This window comes from Lagopus leucura, unplaced genomic scaffold (genome assembly GCF_019238085.1).
Source record: "Lagopus leucura isolate 7727_CA_CO unplaced genomic scaffold, USGS_WTPT01 Super-Scaffold_100002, whole genome shotgun sequence".
Classification (NCBI taxonomy): domain Eukaryota; kingdom Metazoa; phylum Chordata; class Aves; order Galliformes; family Phasianidae; genus Lagopus; species Lagopus leucura.
Window position 1 is genome coordinate 20485815 of NW_024962263.1, and position 22672 is coordinate 20508486.

Genomic DNA, 22672 nt, shown 5'->3' on the forward strand with positions numbered 1-22672 from the left:
CCTTCCTTAAAATACCAACAACCGGGATGTCTTCTGCAGCTTGCTTATATCCAGTTATAGAGCAAAGAGAAACAATTCACAGGGTGTGCCTCTCTTGGCAGTCACTATAAATTCAAGAAGTTAAAGATGAAAAAAATTAAAAATGATTACTTATTAGATCATTTCGTCCGTTATTCTGTCAGGAGAGGATGGTTCCCCATAGCATACTTAAGGTCTTTGACAAGTCCAGTTTTCAGTGTTGCCAAAAATAGAAAATCCACTCATCCCCTCATGAGATCATTTTAAATTCTAGTAGCATTCAGCTTTAGAAAATTTTTACAAAGTATTTGTTGTAAAACATTCTAGCTTAAATATAATGAAAACTAATGTTATTTTTTTTTACAACAGCTTATATCCCACCAATAGTTCTACATACTTCATACCCTTTGGTCAACTCAAACATTTTCTTCTTTGCTCAAATAACACAGTATTAAGTATGAGATCATTCACGTTTTCTTAAGTGTCTTACACAAATAAATTCTTGCTTCTCTGACTCAGGAAACTAAGTACATCCACATGGAAAACATTACCGATTTTATTTGAAATGAAGTAATAGATCTGCATATGGAAAAACCAGCCTATGAATATCTAAAACTAGCAAAGCGTATTATTTTGCAGAAGTTTATAGGAAATTAATATTGAGGAAGATTTCTGAAGCTATTTCAGTTTCTCAGACATTGGAGTGCTGTAAGATCATGGTTATAGCATGATTTTATTCAGATCTTAATCAGCTGTTTAACAGGAAAATTATACACATGCCTCTGATGCTTCCACTATAGCAGGAGTCACTGCTAAGCTCCTGCAAGTCACTTCATATTTTCTAGTAATTTACCCTCTGTTTTGAGTGAAGGATCATATAAATTCTACCTTAAAGAAATCTTTCTTGATGAATATTAGGCATGTTTATTATAATTAATCAATAATTTTCAATGGACAGCAAATATTACTAATGGGAAGGATTCAAGTCTTCAAATTCTCATGTGTTTTGTTCACCTCATGTCTCTTTTCAAGGCTACTATCCAAACCAATTTCCTCTTGTTCTCTGTGAGTTCTTTATTCATTCAGCTTGACATTTTAAAAGTGCTATAGAAAAGTATGATTTCAAGTTCAATCATTATTTCTAAGGAAAAAACTAGAGTCTTCCTATGGAAAAAAGAACCGGTATGAGCAATTCAGAACAAGAGGGCATTTACAAACTCATCTGCATTTAAAGGAAAAACGTGAAGCCAGTTTGCTGGCTCACCTGGTTTCTTAGGAGCCTTTAATTCTTTTTTAAAATTATTTTGAAAGCATTTTTTGTTCAAACAAGCAAGCAAACAAATAGATAAATAAATAAAAGTAGCTCTGCTGGGCTTCAATGCTCCCATTCTTTAAGACTGGAAAGTTTGTCTTTTTCTTACTTGAATCAGGAACACAGAAGAGAAATAAATAAAAGCTTGTGACACACAAAATAGGCCATTATTAGAAATGATTTCTTTTTTTACTTTTTTTTCTGGTTGTTGTTAGTGGAGCTCTCTATGCCTAGCCCTTCATTTTCAAGCAGAAAGTTTTCATATATTTCCACGACAAATGCACAGTCCTGCATCTGACTGCTTTTCACCTGTGCAACTTCTTCAAAGTCTTCATGGCGTTTCTGTAATGCTCTAGCCCGATGCAGGGATTTTCCCACTCCAGTATGTTTGCTAAGAAAGGCTTCTCCATGGTTTTCAATCCAATCCAACACCTGCAGTGCAAAAGAAAAACACAGGAGATAATGGGTGCATTGAATTCAACTGTTGTGATAAAAAGACAACTATCCAAGAAACTAAGCATATAAGGTACTGTATTAATGGATTAAAATGCATTATTGCTAATGAAGGCTGTTAGTTACATCCTCTTATTAGCAACAACATGAACTTAGATCAAGACAATAACTAGTTCAAGCCAGCTAAATTCTATGAATAAAAACATATTTATTTTGAAGTGTACCAAAGACAGTATAATTTCTACGTATTTATCAATATGACAGCAAATTTCGTTCAAGTGGGTGGACTCCTGGTGATGGTCTCTCTGTGATTTGTGCCTTTAGCACATATTCCTCTGTCACAAAAAAGAATGTTTGCACATTCTCAAATAACACTTCTGAATAACAGTCAGGTTTTATATTAGAGGAAGAGAATTTTCCCTTACTTCATGTTGTGAAGTCAGAAAGAAAGATTTATTAAAAAAATATTATATTTAAAACACAATATAATTGAAATCCTTATGAGAAGAATGACATCTGCATTCAGAACCTATGAAGAATTGTCCCACAGTTCCATAGAAGTATCTTCCAAAAGCATCAAATAGACATCATTGTGTACCGTAAACTTTATAGCTGAAAATATGAGGAACTAAAGACATTTTAAGGATGTTAAAGCTTCTATCACAATTACTGGCTTGATATATTTATAAATAGTAAGTTGTACATGCAATTAGTTCCTGCCAGTTAACACAAAGAATTACTGCACATATACCAATTTTCTGATGAGTGAACAAACAAAACCATCTGGTCTCTCTCCAAACTAATACATCTTAGCAGTGTTTTAATTCCTTCATTAGCTAGCATGCATATGGTATTTAATTTTTTGTTCAATACTCCAGGATTCAAGAATGTTATTCCAAATTAAAAACAACTCCACATGATTTTTTTTCCTAAGTCAGCTTATCATTTTTTACACAGTATTTATGAAGAGGTGTAGAATGCTTTGCTTAACATTTATCTCCAGCATTCTTTTTACTATATCGTAGAATCTCAGAATAGTTGAGGTTGGCAAAGACCTCTGAAGGCCATCTGCTCCAATCATGCTCAAGCAGGGACACCCAGAACTACTTGCCAAGGACCATGTATAGGCAGCTTTTGAATACCTCCTGTGTTCCAGTTTGTGCCCATTTCCTCTTGTGCCACTAGGCATCACTGAAGAGTTTGGTTCCATATTCTTTCCGCTCTTCCTTCAGGTATTGGTACATAAAGATCAGATCCTCCCCAGATCTGATCTTCTATATGCCTTATAGTACCAGATCTTCCATCCTCCCTTCATAGGAGAGATGCTTCAGTTCCTTCCCTATTTCCATGGCCCTCTGTTGTACTGTCTTCATTATGTCCATGTCTCTCTCGTAGTAGAGAGCACAGATCTGGATCAGCACTCATGGTGAGACCTCAGTGCTGAGAGGATCATCTCCCTCCACCTGTGCAATACTTTGCCTAAAGCAGTTCTGGATACCATTAGTTATCTTTGTGGCAATGCCATTGTCGATTCATGGTCAACTTGGTGTCCACCTGGACACTCAAGTCCTTTTCTCACATAACATGCTTCCAAGCTGGGCAGCTCCAGCACACACTGGTGTCAGGGCTCGCTCCTCCCCAGGTACAGGACTCTGCACTTCTTGCTGAACTCAGGAGTTTCCAATCAGCCCAATGGGAAGCAAAAGAAATTTAAAAATGCAATATTTTGCTTCATTTTGAAACAGACCTGGCTAGAAACCCATACCTTATCCCTCTCCATATCTGCTGGTGTCTTTGACTCTAATACAAGAAATTGGGTGGGGTTCCTCTCTCCTTTCTTCCTCCCACTGTACTTGTCCTGTACTGAAAGCATTTGACACCTAATGCAATGATGATTTTTCTTGCCTCCATATAATCAGACTTAATCATTCCCGCAGCATCCTGGCTGTATTTGATAGATACATAATCATAGAACATCCTGAGTTGGAAGAGACCCTAATCCCATACACTATTCCCATACAAGATATCCAGGCCTCCCATAGTGCACAAAATGAAATAATGCAGTGTGATTTTCTCATTTATCTTGACTGTTAGAATCTTTTTTGGTTTGCAAATCCACTTCCATATGACATCTTCTAAACAATACACAATTGCATAATGCTGCACAATGTTGTCACTTCCAATCACCAGCACTTCACTAAATCCCTATGGTATGTACACGCTTGTTCTTCCTGTTCAGTATTGCCAAATGCATAGTTATTACTTTTTAGGTCAATATACATCTTCATTTGCTTCTTTCAAGGGCAACAATTGATGGGAGAAGGCAGAACGAGGAGATAAATCTGAATTCAGTTACATGCAAATTTTGTACTATCAGTGCTTTTAACTAGTTTCAGTAGACCACTGTATTTTTCTCACTATAAAAAGAGCTGAAGACTGTGGAGACTGCTGGCAACTGTAAGCTAACAAAATCAACAGCAAAATCTGCCCCAGAAAACAGAATAAGAGGCTAAAAGCAGTACAGTAAGAAGGAATTTTGTGCCATATAATGCTCAGTAACTTCTCAAGAAGTTGTCATAGAAATCCAGTACACAGAACATGACTTGAAACAGTCAACTCGAGAAGCACTGCTGTCTGTAAGCCAAAACACGTATTACAGCTTAGCTTTCTTACCCCAATACTTAACAAAACTGAGGTAACCCTTCATTTGAAAATTTCACAGCCATAAAAGCAGAGTCGAAGTTAGAATTTTCACTTGCACATCAGTAAGAACTTATACGTATTACTTCAACCAAAGGACGGCATGACTAATTTACATTGATATTAGCCACTGTATCTTAATGCATTTCCCCCCCTCCTCCTGGAAGAGTTATTGAAGAGTTATCACACACATTATACCAAATCACTAAGGACGTGTCTAATACTAACACTGAAAGCACATGGAATTCACTCTTATAGTGCAGTAACGCATAGTAATTTCAGAAACTCATTTCATCAAAAGTGTGAATAATATTTTTCTCCACTACAGCAAGTTGCTTTAATAAGATGCAATTAAGCTGTAACTGCGGTCTCAGCAGAACCATTCTTATGCCCAATATAGGATCTAAAAAAATGCTTATCCTTAAAACACTGATACAGAATATATTGTAGACATAATTACTACGGAAAGATGGCTTCATCTTCACAGTATCATCATTCATGGCTGCAAAATATGTTTTGTGTATGCTGTTCATATAAATAAGCAATAGACAGCTGATATTTGGCAGATTCAACATGCTCCTTTTCACCATTTTTCTCCTACGTTATTATCCAGTCCATTCCCCCCACTCCCTTTAGCTACTATGAACACTTACATTTTTCTGATTTACTTGGTGTTACTTTCCAGACAATAAGCTCAGAAGGATGGAAATCTTTGAATTTCTAATCTTCAAGCAGCTAAACGTAGAAATACTCTCTCTCCAAGAGAAGCATTTCACACTGGCACTGCCTCAAAACAGCACAGTAGAATCGGGCAGTGAAACAAGTAGTATTTTGATGCTGAGCAACTAGAAAGCATTCTTGATCCACCCTTCATTAGTCAAAACTAAAACAGTGACTGTTGCAACGAAAACTCGGAGTCCTTGAGGTACGCAAATCAAGAAAGAAGCAGCAAGCTTAGACAGAACAAATAAAGAAGCCATCCAAGGTTAGTGGGCACCTAATAAACAGATGTTTTATATCAACTTCTACAAGGATGTTCTACTAATTTCTAATCTGCAAACTACTGATGTAGTTGTTCAGGCTTTAAAGCTTTTATTGTATGAGCATCAGCAATGTCGTTCTACCAAAACTGTAATGTTCAATTTTGACTTTCTGTGGCTTAGTAGTATAAAATTTCGTATTTTATAACAGGACTGCTTTATTATTTTTCCTATCAGAATTGTAAAAGCCAGTTCCTTTCCTCTTCTTAGGTGGAAAGCTAATATGCATTTTGCTCTTGGTAAGCTTATGTCAATTCTTAAGCATAACATCATATTTTTATTAGCATGCTCTGACTTAACTGTTATTTGGAACTACTGAATGGAGTTGGTGATCTGATATTTTTAAAATTTTCTGTATGAAGAAAATATCTCATTTTTTGAAGTTAATATACATTAACTAGAAACTAGACTTCCTGGCATGAATCTGCTACCTAGGATGAAATTCAGAACTCTCTTTAATTTAAGACTTCACAGGTTTTCCCATTCCCACTTTCAGATCTGATGTAATTTATATCTTACCTACTAGTTTTAAATTTTTACCTACTATTTTTATAATTTCAAGGTCTACTTTCAATACTGTTTGCTCCAGTAAACTATGAGACAATTCTTGGTGTACGTAGTAGTTAACTAGAACCACAACATTTTTGCTGATTTTGAAAGCTTCACTAAAAACTCCATCCAATACTGAGCAGAAAAAAAAAAAAACAACTACAAAAAAGCAGCAACAGTTTTTGAAGATAGAGAGGTGGAGTAACAATGTGTTAACAGCCAATTCCCTCCTCCAATCAGCTCTGACTCAATTAACATTTTCATAAACTGACTTATTTCATTAATAATAATTAAGCCAGGAATAGGAAGAGGAAGAAAGCACAACCTCATGTTGAAGGGCAGTGATAAACTCACTTAAAATATAACTTGTTTGCTTGTCACTACATGCTTTTCAGCTATGGACAGCTGAAGAGAGCTACACTTAGTTCATTCTAACATGGAAGAAAGTTACAGTTCACTGGCAATAATGAAAAAGGATTTTCACACTAATTGCTAGACAATCTTAAATGAATTTATTAAGGTTTGAAAAAAAGCTAACAAGCTTGAAATAGTGCAAATGAAAAATCAAGATATTTGAGAAAGTTCCTTTGAAGCTCTATACAAACCATACCAGAACTGTCTTGGATATCAATATTAGCAGAACCTCAGAACCAAGTAATTTCACGCACTGAATAGTGCCAGTGAACATTGAGCATAAAAGCTAACATTTCTCAGATAAATTAGATTATCTGGTTTAGGTTTGTTTTCTTTTTCTATTGCAAGAAAAAAAGAACCTTTGTTGTACAAGATCACTTTATTTTTTTTCCCCCTAGGATTTTCAAAGCTGAGTGAGTTACAAATTACCAAAGTAAGGAAAAACCATTACATGCTTGCCATTTCCTTTAAGGCTTCTGCCACTGTTTGATGAATTTATCTGGCATGGATGTTGAATTATCATTGTCTTACAGCATGAAATGAGAAGCTGCATTTCAAAAGGGAACATTTACCACAATTCACATTGTGATCAACTAAAAGGCAGTGTCTGAAATTCATCAGTATCTAAAGCTAATTTAAAGTAACATTAACAAAAAAAGTTAAACTATCACATGCAACTCTTCAGAAGCCTCCAAAGCTGGTGGCTAGTGGCCATTACACAAATAAAACAAAGGACAATCCAGTCTCTCACAGCTCACTGGTCTCAGACAGAAAAGGAACATTCAGCTCCCTGCTGAAGAAGCAGGTCGTGATTCTAAAATGACTTGAGAGATGTCACTGCAAAAAGAAACAAGCAGTTTCAGAGCTAACTCCACTCAGAGTCATGAATTGGGAAGCAAAAGAAAATGAGAACATTTTATGACTTCCAAGATAACTAATCAAAGAGTAGAATCAGCACAGTAAGACTCACTGTAGCATTTAGTGATTGCCTTCCCCCAGGAAATAAACTGCCTGCAGCCTGACCTATAGGCCTGAGACATAAATTATGCATCTGGCAAACCTCAGGAGATCATTTGGCCTAGCTTGCCTAAGTAGGTCCTCCCTAGACTGAATTCAGACTAGAGGAACAAGTTTCAGGACACAATCCTCACTTTTGGGACTAGGCATCAGCTGAGAGGACCTACTTAATCATATGAGAAACAAACCATCATTTTAATTGTTGAAAATTTCTTATAAAGACTATGTATAGGAGATTCACCTGTGGATTCTGCCTTGTCAGTTTCGACAAGTGCCCCTCACTGACTATTCATACAAGTACCAAACACAAGACCCTCGTGACCAGTTACTACTAATGTTATAAACTTGTCGGGGAGCTGCTAGGATTTACATGGTGGTATAATACCGTTCTTGGTGCCATTCTCTCTGCCCTTCCTGATTATTCATTGAATATGAACAAATGAACATTCATCTGGCTTTTTCTTTTTTTCTTTTTCTTTCTTTTTTTAATCAGCTGACATTTTTCACACATTTCCACATCCTTTGTCACAGCTTGACAGTTGGAAAACAGTTTGCCTCTTGAATATTTGCCTTCTTTTTCCCTTTTTTTTTTCTTCTTTTTTTTTTTTTAAACTAATTTTACACTTAGCTTTTAGGCATTTTATAAACTTTTTACTTTAACTTACAGGAAAAGATAAGCATCTTGCACAGAACTCTGTGCAAACAAGATTGCTCACCCTTGCCCCTCCCAGACTTAAATTTCTTTGTCAATTATTTCAAACAGTGAAAACCAGGTTACTTCACTCCCAACTCTCCACGTCTAACATCTTCTTACAAGAAGTATGTACATGAAATTTGACTTGAAGTGCAACAAATGTGGAAGAAAGAACACTATTTTAACAGAATGTGTGACTGGTTATCTAAAATCCACATTCAGAAATTCCTGAGCTGTAAAAATCTGTACACTGAAACTAAAGAACATCATCAGAAAGTACTGGTCTTTCTTACTTTTTATGGAATAGATATATAAAATAAATTACTAGTATCTCTATCAGCTGCAGACTAAAGTAAGCATTATACATTTATTAAATTTCCATTTACAAAGAAGTTTTGTACAGCTTTACATTTTTAAGCTGAAATGAAATCCAAAAGAGATCCTGATGTCTGTACTTAAGTTTCTATGAATGTCATCATCATAATAAAAATATGGCAGCTGACAACTACTCATTCAGTAGTGATCCTTGAGGTTTAACCCAGCGGCTACCTTAAGAACCACGCAGCCATTTGCTCACTCCCTCCAAAAGTGCGATGAGAGAGAGAACAGGAAACAAAATAGAACTCATGGGCTGAGATAAACAGTTTACTAAGACGGAAAACAGAAGGAAAAGTGTGACGATAACGATATATGTATAGCCACAACACAATCACTCTCCACCTACCCGCTGACACACAGCACCAATACAACCAGCCCATGCCTGCCAGCACCGCAAGCTCTCACCTCCATTGCCCACAACCCCTGAGAAGCAGCCACCCCGGCTGGACTCCCCACAGTGTGGGGTACAGCCTTCCGCATAGTGTCACGTGGCATGGAATAGCACTTGGCCCAATTCAGGTGTGTGTCCTGGCTCCGCCTCGCTAACTGCTGCTGCACCACAAAGGCAGCAGCTAGTCCCAGCCCAGTCCCAGACACACACCCATCATTCAGCAACAATCAAACATCCTTGTGTTAGTAACCCTGTTTCAGATGAAACTAGGATGGTGACGTTGTCAGAAAGGAATCTTAACTGTATTTTTTTTCTACTCCTTTAGTATAATATGCACAAAACAACACAAGTATCAATGAGGATACGAAACTACAACTTTGTAAAAGGATAACGCTGTTCATTTTTTGCATGTTAATACTACTACTCTCTTTCCTGATACAAAGTCCAGAATTTTAACTAGAATGTGAGTATCAGTGAATATCAGCTTCTAGCACAAGCTGAGAACAGCTTCTGTCTAGAATAAAAACCTGTCATCCTACTTGAATTCAAGTAACAAGAGAAGACAATAAAAAAAAAAACCGTAAAGTTAACTAAAAACTAACTTTTAAATACAGTTTCTACTCATGACATTTCTCCTAACGTACTGAACTTGAAATCAATCAATCACAGAACCACAGAATTGTATGAGTTGGAAGGGACCTTTAAAAGCCATCTAGTCCAATTCCCCTGCAATGAACAGGAACATTTACAGCTAGATCAGGCTGCTCAGAGCTCTGTTCAGCCTGACCCTGATAGTCTCCAGGGATGAGGCACCCCACTAGGTGGTCTGTTCCAGTGCTTCACTACCCTTACTGTAAAAAAAGTATTCTTTATATTCAATGTAAATCATACTCTTTTAGTATGAAAGCATTTCCCCTTGTTCTATCACAACAGATCGTGGTAAAGAGTCCGTCCCCTTCTTCCTGATTAAATCCCCTTCTAGTTGCTATCAGGTCTCCCCAGAGCCTTCTCTCCTTCAGGCTGAACTGCCCCAGCTCTCTCAGCCTGCCCTCATAGGGAAGCTGTTTCATCGCCTGGATCCTTTCTTTGGCCCTTCTTTGGATGTGCTCCAACAGGTCTGCATCTCCCCTGTACTGGACTCCACATCTGGACTTCAGGTGAGGTCTCACCAGCAGAGAGCAGAGGGACTTGATCACCTCCCTTGATCAGCTGATACCATGGCACTATTCAATTGTTGAATGAGAGAACATGGGGTCCAGAAATCAAAACCCAGCTGGCACTGAAACCAGCATCAAAACAAAATCCAATATAACAGAAAGGCATTCAGACAACATGCAATAAGACCTACCTGTTGAACATCCTGTTGAAAAACACACAGCTGAAGCCGCTGGTGCAAGCGAACCTTTCGATGCTGCCAAATATTTTCCAGTTGGCGCTGGTGGTGGAGTACTTCATGGATGACATCCAGAACGTGATGAACTGCTTTTGAGTAGTTGGCAGAAGCAGTGAGGGAATCGGAACTTCCAGGAGTCAAAGGTCTCTGAAGTTTGTCAAGCAGTGACTTTCCATCTTGGCTCACCTGGCCACCAGAAAGAACAAAGAATTATTTGTCTTGCCAATATCTTGTTCAGTCTGCTTTTTCAATCCCTCTGCTTCCTATTTTAGATTTCTTTAAGAACTTGGGGAGCAGAACTTGAAGATTTTTATTATCCGAGGCACGATCATGTGCAGCTGTTATTAAAAAAAAAAAGCCAACAACCAAAAAAAACCCACACAACTACTTTTTTATATCCTTACTGTACCTAAGACAATTTAAAGAAGCAGTACTTTTCTAAATATCAGCCTTTCTCTAAGTATGCTTTTCCTTAACAGCTTTTTTTTTTAAACTAAAATCTAACTCAGAAGCTCTTCTAAGTTCCACTTCTCTGTCGTCAGTTAAGCCTCTAAAACTATACAATGGTCCAGAACTGGACCAGAACAGTGTTTTCATTTCTCTCTTCGTTTGCTTTGAAGGGGAACAAGGAGGTTACTTATTACAGGTTAATATTAATCTAAGAAGTGCATTTAGAACAACAGATGTGAACACAGGACATGCTTTGATCAGACCTGATTTACAACTTTTATATTATTACTGGTACTGGCAAGCCAAAGACAAACCAGTGTTGTGACAAACTTACACCTGATTTGCCTTAAACCCTTCCAAGAAGCACAAATACATTATTTTCCAAAATGTGTTCAATGCTGATAAGAAAGAGAAGTCATTTATAATTCTCTTCTCTGACTCAAACCACAGCAAAAATATTTATTTTGCATGCTAATTAAAAAGCCAGAGCCCTACCATATCCAGTCACAGATATTTAACTTTTGCCAAGGCTTTTGAAAGCACTTATCATTAATGTTAGATATTCTATCACTTTTAGCATGAAGCATAGAGAGCGATCACAATTTGGTATCACAACCACCAGTAAAGAACTGGTAGCACACCAGTCATCTATAATCAGAAGCATATATAAGTTCCTTTTCAGTAATACACAGTATTTATTTTCAGTAAACTTATGTCCAAGTCTAGTCTTAAATGTATTTATTTAAAAAGCCTACTACTCTGCAACGAAATCATGTTGTCAAGACATTGTAATTTATAATGAATGACAAAATGTGGTAATTGCCAGTGCTCTACTCTTATCACTGTTCATTTATAATAATATGAAAGGAGCTCCATGCTGCAACAGAAATTAAGTCCTACACATAATAATAAGTAAGACTTCTATAATATCTTCACATAGAAAAATAACTCCATCAGCCTTTGAAAGGGAATGTGTGTTTAATTAAGGGAAAATAAAATATTATGTCCAGAAGAGGAACATGACTTGTACATATATATAAGAGCATGGGAACTGCTGAATAACAGCCTGAACCTCTGATTGACCACCTCAGGCAAGCAATGAGCCAGCCCTGGGAGCACAGGTGAAGGCAAGGCTCCACCTCTCCTAGATCCCATTTAAGAGCTGACTACCACTAGGGAAGGATCGCTTTCAGAGATTGCTACTCTTGGAGTCTTACCAGCAAGCCCAGGACAAGGGTAAGCTTTCCATCCTTTCCTCTTTAGCATGATAACCTGTTTAGCCTAACTTTCTTTTATATTTCTTAATTATAACACCTGTATATTCACTGATTACACAGTATGATTACTATTTCTGCACAAAAGAAGTGCAGAAGTGCACTAAAGAGTAAGCTATTCCTTTACTAGATGGGGAAAATCAGAAGAAAAGTGTCTAAGCCAAAACTGCGAAACCCTAAATAAATTTTCAAGGTGTTTGTGAGAGCAAACCTATAATCTTCCCATCTAATTATTTTGATTATGCATCACCAGGAAGCAAACAGTATTAACCATGGTAATTCTCAGCAGTTATTTACAGTTAATGGCAGACTCCAGTTCATTCATGTCCCTGTTAAAAAGTACACCAAAGAAAAGAGGAGAAAAAAAAAAAAAACCCAAAAAAAAAACAAAAGCAACAGCAAAAAAAACCCACAAGGAACTCCAGCGTTTCAACTTCTGAGCTGTGCAATTATTATTCCAGACAACCCTAACCTTTATTCCTGCATGCATTCTCATGGAGCATACACCCTAGGTAGCCTCTTTCACATTCATCTACTACAAACGCACTGTACCTCTCTATTGTTTAAAAAAAGGGATCCTCTCAACGAAGAAAGTTTACTGTGAAGAAAACAAATCTTCCCACAAAACATGGTCTTAAGAATGAGTTAAGACATATAAATAAGATCGCAAGTTTTATCAGCGAAGATGATATGAGGAATAGACATATCAGCATGAGATTTTCACAACAGCTCATGAACTCTGGACCTCTGACTAACAGTAACAAAGTTCATGCATGCCCTAAGATGGCAAGTGTCCAAAAATTCCAGTTTTGATATACTATCTATACAGACTAATCATCAGCGCTAACCTTACATTCCTGTACTGTAAATGAAATGTGACCATACTTACAATTCAGTTGCCCACCACAGAATTGGTTCATGGGAAAGCAGTTTAGTTTTTTATGTAATGTATAAATCATAAACGTTGTTTCATTGCCACATCAGTACTTTTTAAATATGAAAGCTGTAGTCTGAACTGTCCTGTGTTCATGGATCATTTTATACCATTATTTAATCAAACATATATTTTCATGTAAAGTCTCATGCTATATTTAATTCAGAGTAACATTAATACTATTTAAGGCCAAAATAGTTTAATTCTGTGATGCTAACAATCTTGGAAAAAAAAAAATTTTAAAAAAGACCCTCCACCCAAAAAAACCCCAAAACTGTGATCAGTTAATATCCATGCAATTTTTCAGTTCAGCTAACTGAAATACATGAGGGAATTCAAAATTTGAAGGTTGGATACCTAAGTGACAACTTTTAAAGCCACTTTCAGAATAAGCATTTTATCTTATACTGTGTTTATAAATATTAGGAATATCAAGAAACATTGTCAAACATTTTATTGTGCTGTGAATCCAAGATTAGAGCAGCAGCACAGGATGTGCTAATCCTACAAATGCTGAATACACAGGCTTGCTGGTTCATATAAGTGCCCTCGAAGCTGGTAGAACTAAATATACAACTTCTGGATTGTCAAATGACATCCTTAAGTTAAGGATCTCTTTTTTCTTAGACAGCTTCAGAGACTGATTTTTCGAAATATACTTTAAGCAATCCATACCAGCAGAATGCTTTCTTAAAGAACACCCAGCTAGTTTCTCAGTATTTTAACAAGAGCATCATACTGCTATAAAATGTAGTAATATGCGAATGTAAACTATACATCTTTAATATCCTACATGGATTGTTTGTACCACATATGCACTCATCTTTAAATTTCTTTGAGAAGACTAAGAAGACTTAAAACTCAAGTTTCAATATGAATAACAGTAGCAACATCCAGTACACTAAACTAAAGGAAAAAAAATGTCGTTTGAGTTTTCAACTAAAACACTGTGCAAGAAGTGATGGCAGTTTACAAGCTAATCTTAAAATCACATTGTATCACCTAGTCAGCAACTGGAGAAAACAAACAAGATATATACCTCAGAGTAAGCCAAGGTAATATGCTCGTATATCCCCTGATGATGATGGATAGCATCTTCTAAATCTTGTAGTTCTGAGGGAAGCTCCACCTCACCACAGGCTTTACACCATGAATCCACATTGCTCATGTACTGCAACAGAGAAAAGGCATTCTATTTAATTTGGAGTTTCTTCAACAGGTAAATATATTTTGGAAATACATAAAAGGATGAGCATTTTTGTGACAGCCACTGAAAGGTTTTAACAGTGAAAACTGTTAAATGTGTTTTTTTTCTGAACTGGCCAAAATGAACATATTAGAGTACAAAAAAATATTCAACTCTAACTACACATGCTTTTAGCTACACGGAACTCTTTCAGCCCTTCACAGACAGGCAGGCTTAATTAGATTCTGGCAGCCTTCCTGACCAATTAAACTGCTGGCAATGCTGACAGTTCAAGTTTACTCTTGCTCCTTTTCTCAAATTTGCAGCTAAAAAAAAGTTTATTTCACTACACATCTACTATTTCATGTGCATGAAAGGCAACAAAAATCTTGTCTACATAAAGAGGTAAAACTTTCAAGTCTAGACCCTCAGTTCTTTCCTGCCAGCTTCCTGTGTAGACAGATATTCACAGTACATCAATTAAGCCATCATCTCACCTATTTTAAATCTTTGTAGAAAAACAGATAACTTTGCATGCACACTCACATACATAGAATTAATGGTGAATTGATCACTAAAACACTTCCTAGCCGTCTTGTTGGAAAGTGACTTTCAAGGAGGCAAAGCAATGGTAGAACACAAGAAATTCACACCTTCATCCCCACAGTACTAAGTTCTCCGCACATAAGCATTACATTCATTTGTCAAGCTACTACAGTAGCAAGCATGTAAAGGATTTACAACTCAAGCAGGGGTCTCTTAGGACTAACACCGCACTTGAGCACACAGCTATGTCAGCATAGCAGTTCATGTCAAGTTTTTCAGGGGGAATTGAGGATACTGCAACAGAAACTCTTCTGTAGACAATTTATCTCTGAAGCTTAAGTTATCTTGACAGAAGAGAACCTGTCACCATAGCTGCATGCATATCTGAAGTTCTGTCAACTTATTTTTGCAGCTAGGGGGCATGAATTTTATACCCTTGTTATGCTAGGAAAGGAAAGAGGAAAAAAATAATCTGCTTTTACAAAACTTTTATAGCTGTTAAATTTAGTATAGCAAAGCACACATGGTATCCTGTAAAATAAATTTATCTTCTCTTTGTGAGTTCAAAAATCCCAAAAGTTTTAAGAATCCAAACCATTTCTCTCATCATATATTTCTTAATTCCTGGATCTCATGTAGCCTTTTGAGAAAAAAGTAATCTGGTACTACATTATTGTTTGACAGCTGGAAGACAGAGTGATAAAACGCTTACTTATATAATTGCTTAATTCTCATTTCTTTGAGGAACAGTTCTAAAAATCACTAACATTAAGCACTAACTGTCAAAAGCAGCTCTGTGTGGGACCACAGAGCTGAGTCTTTTGTTTCAGACAGCATGCACTGACAGTTGGGCAGTTTTCACTAGTGTCTGAGGGGGCAACAACACATAACTGTTACTTGCAAGAGTAAATATGCATTTGAAAGGGATGTGTTACATCTTTTACTACTTCTATTTCAGCCATTTTTTTGTCTCTTAAAGGGTTATCCCCCTTGTTCCAGACTCACTCTCCACTGTTAATTCAACTGCTAATACATCATGGCCAGGTAGCCTACAAAGCAACTGTATCAATCCATCATAGTTAATCATCAAGTGAAAACTGCAGAAGGAGCAATTATGGAGACTAAGTAAATTATGCTCTGCAGATGCTGCAATATTTCCTTGCTGCAAATTCTCTGTTTCCCCTGTTATGAATGCATTTTGTGCTGAAGAAGGTAACACCAACTCCTACCACAGCTTGCCCGCATGCACATGAAAAGTTTACTCTCTAGACTTCTGTTTAAGATCAATTTTTTATTATGGAAAAGGACACCACTTCAGCCAGAGTACAACCACCTCTTCATCTTTCTCCCAGTTACCTATCTTCCTCCCTCTTGTAAGGCCAACAGTGCATAAACATTAAGCTAAATAACCCATTAGTTAGAAAAGCATCAATGCTGCTTACCTATCAGAATGTTTCTAACAAATGCTTCAAGCCAGTTGGTATCTTTTACAACAGAAAATCATTTCCTCTTTTTTTTTTTTTTTTTTTTTAAAGTGACTTCTCTTTAAAATCTGCTAATATTTATTACAGTGACACTAGTTTATGTAATTTACCTTTCTAAGCTTTCTAAGATTAAACAGTGTCATCACTACCAAGAGGCACTGTGTATTTTTGCACCTTCTTATGTTCATTTTTCTAATCCGTGGAAAATTATGTAGAATTTCTGTATAGTAGAAAATAGGAAAAAAAAAATTCTTAAGGTGTGCTGTCTCTTATTTTCTGTTGTTATCAGCACCCAACTGGTCTGTTCAATTTTCCTACAGTTATATCAGACATGCCACTTTTTCTTAGAGCCAACTTAGGATGGCAAATGGAAAGAAAATTATTTACGGCAGCTGTGCAGCATACCAGAGCTTCAGTCAGCCATATCCATCCAAGAACCTCTGCTCTCCAAATTCACCAGAGACATACACAGCAGACAGTCTATAATATCAATGGATGACTCAACAGCAGACACTCCTTCGGAGCTGAATCCCCTCGAGGGGAAGAACGTGCTTTCACCATCAAGACAGACTATTAACTTGGGGATATTTATTCCTATTTCTCCTACATATACCTCCTCTCTTGCAGTTGCACACAGATAATGACTTAATTAAAATAATTGGTATAGGCCTACAGCTAAATTTTTTATTTAACTTAGGAAAAATCTCTTACACAATACTAAGTAAACATTTCCCACCACCATTTCAGATTCAGAAGACAGTTAATTACCTTCTTAACTTTCAGACTAGTTCAGATAGTTTTCTATAAGCAATCACTATGAGTTAAATTAAAGTTGAGTTATATATTAAGTTATAGTTGAGTATCCTTGATAACTCAAAGACTGATTTGTGAATACTTCTCTCAACAAGGTGGAGGGGTAGGGCCAATAGTACCAGTGAATGATTTCTGGATGTAGAAAAGGCATTATATTAATTCTATTTAAAGCTAAATGCTTATCTTTCTTTCTTCCAACTCAAAAGCTTCATACAACTTAGCTTTTATGTCTCTGCTGTTTTAATTCATATATGTAATTTGGCTAAGATCGGTCTTGCACTGGTATGGGCAAGACAGTATGGGGAGAATATAAAGGCAGTAAGCTGTCTTATAGAGAGCAAATTTTCATCTAAACATCAGCTGAAATAGGCAAAAATTAATGCTCTGGCATTCTTGCTTTTTAATCACTCTATTTACTTTCAATTTGGACTAAGCACAACAGCACAATTCACCATTCAAACACAGAAACTTCTTTTGACACCCTCCGCGTTCACTAACCTGTTCAGCTTTCTGATGGAAGATGGAGGACATATCCAGTAACGTGCTACGTTCATCCAAGGCTGCAGCAAATGCTTTCCATTCTTGCTCCAATTGACTAGCAATCTGTTTTATTTGCTGTGAAGCGTAATGGCCAGACTCAACCAGACGATTTGCTACTGACATGATGCGGTTTATGTTTACATACACATTCTGTGGAGAAGAAGAAGGGAAAGATTAACTGAAGTTTGTAGATCACTTAAGTGTACAGCTATACTTTTATAAAAAGCATTCTTTATGACAGTTATGCTTAGTAGACTGGTTTTGTGTGACATATTTGTGCATGCCTGACTTTGAAATCTAGGCATTATAATGGAGCAGCCTGTTGGTATTATTGGCAATGGACAAGGACAACCTGAAACAACAAGAGAACTCAATGATCAGTTTAAACAAAGCCATGCTACGAACCCATTATTACAATAAAGAGGAAGAGCTGACCATAAAAGTTCAGGCCAAAAAGACGCATAGCACAGACAGTAAAAGAAATAAAAGTATAATTAGTAGGCATTTAATTGCCCCATCATATGAAGAAATGAAATACTGCTCTACAAATTTTTACTTCAACTTCTGAAAACATTTCTACTTTTTAAGTAACAAAATGCAGAACTCTGTTCTAAGGTGTTCAATAGTTTAGATTGCATTTATATTGTATATATATGCCATTGTATTTGCTCAAAGCCGAACACTAAAAGGTAGACCAAAAAAAAAAGTCAGAGACCAGTAAAGATTCTCTAGCATACTGAAAGTACATAATGATGGCTCTCAGTCACTGCAGTTTTCTTTCCATTTAACTCACATACGTATTTTGGCCTAAAGCATCTAAAAGCTGCTCTTGATTCTGTATGAACAAACAAGTGTTTCTGATTTCTTCAAAGCCAGAAACAAGAATAATTTAACTACCAAAAACTGTGAGTAGCTCTTCCAGAGCTATATGTACACAGTTCTGGGTTGAGATTTCTTCTAACCTGGCTGACACTGATTGCTGGAATAAAGTACTCAGAATCACAGGATTGTTGAAGCTGGGGATCTGCTCTAGAGATCATCTAGTTGAGCTCCCTGCTCAAAATAGGGTTGAATCAGAGTAGGTTGCTTTGGACCACATCCAATGGGGTTTTGAAATTCTCCAAGGATGGAAACAACACAGTCTCTGGGCAACATGTTCCAGTATTTAATATTCCCAGAGTAAATATTTATACAATATTTTTTATTTTTACTTTTTTTTTAATGTTTAAAGGAAATTTATTGTATTTCAGCTTGTTCTCATTATTTCTTGTTCTGTTATTTGCTACCATACCACAAAATCTGGTACTGTTTCCTTTACTCTCTCCCATCAGGTATCTTTTATATTTTTTAACATATTTTTAATACATACTTCCTTCTGAGCATTCTCTTATCCGAGGAAGCCAATCCCAGCATTCTTGCACAACAGATGCTTCAAACCTTTCATCATCTCTGTTTCCGTTTGCTGCATGTGCTTCATCAAGTTCATGACCTTCTAGCACTGCAGAGCCCAGAACTCGACAGTGCTAAACAGAGGATCACCTTCAGTAGCAGGCCTACTCTTTCCCTAGTCTTCCTTTTTCTGCTGATACAGCTGTAGAAACTTTTCTTGTTGATCTTCTCATTCCTTAACAAGGGATCTTTGACTTGCCAAACCTCATTTCTGCACAATCAGCATCTTTCTATTCCTAGATTCTTCCACTATTTCCCGTGCACTTCCATTCTTATCAGGAACTCCTGCACAAGCCTCCTGCTGCCTTCGCTTGACTTTATGCTCAGTTTGATGGATATAACTCAATCACAGAGTTGATACTTGAAAATTAATCAGCTCTCCTGGAACTCTCTTCTCTCCAGGACTGCATCCTAAAGGCTTCTTCCAATCATACTGTGAAAACGGACAAGTCTACTCCCCCTCAAGTGAGGGTTGAGATCCTACTTAATGCCTTCCTCCCACTTATCAAGATTATCAAGTGAGCTCCATCATCTCATAGTTACTGGAATGAGTACAGTCTCTGACCTTCATATTCCCAGCTAGTTCTTCCTTGTTTGTGGGAATCATGTCCAGCAGACAACTTCCTCCATTACCTCCTCAGTCAACTATGCCAGAAGCCTCATGAATTACTTGTGCACTGCAGTGCTCACCCTCTAGGTGGTATTCAGGTAGACCAGGTCTCCCATGAGGATGAAGTCCAATGAAAGGGAAGCATCTTCCACATTCTGAAGACCCAGTAAATGTTCAAGTGGGTATAGAAGCAAATACCCTGGTGCAAATACTAGTTGTGTAATCATTTGTTGACCTGCAGGATCTGTCTGCTTCTTCTTAAGTCCCATCTTCTCATCAGCAGGTCTGAGGAGAACATCACCTGCCCCTCCCCAGGATCTTGGCCAAGGCTCCTGGAGCCAAGTAATGATGTTTGATACTTTCCAGATCATCTTAGCAGTATCACTGGTATGCTCAACATGGAAGAATGGCAGGGTAATAGCCTGAGGGCTGGACAAACTTTGGCAGTGTTTCTCCAATATCCCAAATCCAAGTAAGCCCCAGTAAGCAGCAAACATCCATAGACAAGGAGTCAGATAACCTCATCTGCAAACCTGTCCCCTTCAGAAGGGAGTCTCCCACTATCACTTGCTGTTTCCTTTTTCTGATCCTATGTGGCTCATACTCACTCAGCGAACACAGATGCTTCAATGTGACACAGCTTCTGGCTCCTCAACAGTTATGAGGTCAATGAACCTATTCTACAGCTGTGAATCTTGAGGTGGAGCAGAAACCTTACTCCTTGTGCCAGAAGCCATTATCATCATCCAACCTTTAACATCATGGGAACCCTCACTTCCCAAACAGGCAGGCACAGACTCTGCCTGACTCTCCCTTCAGTACAATTAGTAGCTTCATATCTTCAAGCTAGAAAAGATCCGATCAATCTCTTTCTCATTATCTCTGATGCTGTGCGAGTCTGCTGACCTCCTCCTGCAGCCCCTTTACTTGGCAACAAAGCTCCTTAATAACTGCAAGCTTCCTTTGGGCAAGGAAACCACCTCCGGCTTCTCCAGTACTGGGAAGGGGCCCCCGGCACTCCTTGAAGCCTCAATGCGAAGCTGCATTTTCTTTCTGTCTTCTCCTTCATTATTTGTGCAGCACTTTCTGAAATTCCAGTACCTAAGAAAGATTGCAGAGTACCCAGGTACCTGTCAGCAGCAGTAGCAGCAACCCTGCCTTGCCCCTGGTGAAGGGCTGAGGAAAAGAGCATAATGAGCCAAGAAAAACAGAACAATGCATGCAAGAATCACTTGCAGCAGCCCTCACTAAAGGCCATAATTATAACAAGTGACAGAAGAACAAAACCTGAAATTGCTAGAAAACTGTATTGTTTTATTACTGCACATAGATTTGATAAGGAGGTTGTGCCAAAGTCTGTCTATTCTACCAGCAAGAGAAGTTGGGGGGAACGCTGGGATGTGGGCACCCAACGCCATGTAGCTCCCCCCCAGGTGAAACCACTACTTGGCAGCACTGAGCTGCTGCAGAGGGCCTTTGACAAGCTGGCTGGAGTGAGTGCTGCAGTTCCCCCTGGCCTCACAGCACTGGCTCGTCTGAGTGGTAACTAGCACAGATCTGTCTTAGTTATGCGTGCATCAACTCAAGGAAGGACATAAAACTTTCCTGACAACTCATACCTCAGTTGCTTCACTTAAATTGAGCACAATGGTGCTAAGTTGCCTATTTTTCTCTCCTGCATAATATCTTCTCTTTTTTGTTACCTCACGTGCCTATGCCTTCCTCTTAAGCACATCTGAACAACTATAAGAGAACTGACTTGTTATTTCAAACAAATTTTTTAAACAATCTAGACTGCTTACACTCAAGTGTACAAAGCATAAATGCCAGAATGCTGAATGAATATGGAGAACCAGTATGTGGTTCTCCATACACTGTCCATACACTGACCAGTATGTGGTCAGTGGCAAGAAAATATGTGTGCTGAAATAAAAAAAAAAAAAAGACTGCCACGTGAACCATCTACATGCCATAATATAAGAATTTTTGAAATTCTGAAATGTCGGTTAGATATGAAGGATAGAGCACCAGTAGCTAAGCAAATCAAAACTGAGCTGGGCTTAAAATGCATTCAGCTTCCCGTGGCAGTCTGGCTTCACAAACATGGAATGCCCACTGCAGTAGTATGAATATGAATAAATGTGCTGACAGCCATTCATACCACGTTTCTTTTCTCAAAAAGACCTGTAATAATCTCAACTAATTTTTTCCACTATCTTAACCCTTATCTCCTGATACATCTGCTAAAAGTTTAAATTTCAGTATTCTAGAATGCAATGAGCCAAAAAAGACAGATTTAGTTAAGGAGACACAGAATATCAAACACAAATTCACTACAATTAGACCATGTTTAACTGATTAACAAATTTTGTTCCTTATTCTGAAGGGACGAACAGCTCCGCTGTCGTTGCTATAATGACAAATGTATATTTTGTGCAATGCTTATTTTTTGCAAGCACTGTTTCAAGCAAGCTAGTGCTCATTTCCTTGGTTCCCGGAATAGAATTCTTATTCACTGTATGGATTTACATCCCAGTTTTAGTTAGAGAAAGAACAGTGATTAGGTAATAATAATTCAATAATTTGTTAGGCACCTCACTTGCATCACATGAATCTGCATGAGGCAAATGCAGTTTCTAGGTACGCTCCAGCTGTTTAAAAGCTGAAATGAGGCAGTAATACTTGTTTCTTACATCGTGTTACACATAACTGTTGTAACAACTCAACTTACTGCACTGCAGCATGTACAGAAAATATATTACTGCTTTTTTGTACAATTTCTTTGTCACACAATACCCTCTAGCCAGAAGCTGAAAAATTACAACACCCAGAAAGTTCCTCATGGCAAAATTATTCCCTGCAGAGAGCGTACATATAGAAACAACAAAACAGATTGCTCAGCTTAGCAAGGCAACACAATTAGAAGCTTAACACAAGCAGCAGTGCACTGTGTCATTCCCTGGTGTGCGCCTGCAAAGGGACTACACAGGGGAAAACAGAGGCAACAACCTGCCAGCTTGACTGAAC

At 37.6% G+C, this 22672-nt stretch overlaps 1 protein-coding gene across 3 annotated transcripts in view; it reads right to left on the reverse strand.

Moving 5' to 3' along the window:
- Positions 1-22672, reverse strand: part of TRIO (trio Rho guanine nucleotide exchange factor) — a 224410-nt gene that overhangs the window by 124933 nt on the left and 76805 nt on the right. For all 3 annotated transcript variants that reach the window (XR_006178638.1, XM_042870088.1, XM_042870089.1), the window contains exons 7-10: positions 17545-17736; positions 14057-14188; positions 10315-10545; positions 1640-1762 (exon numbers count right to left, since the gene is read on the reverse strand). Coding sequence is in view for 2 of the 3 variants with exons in the window: in XM_042870088.1 (XP_042726022.1) it covers positions 1640-1762; positions 10315-10545; positions 14057-14188; positions 17545-17736 (678 nt within the window). In the remaining variant the exon portion in view is untranslated. The remainder of the gene's footprint in view (positions 1-1639; positions 1763-10314; positions 10546-14056; positions 14189-17544; positions 17737-22672) is intronic.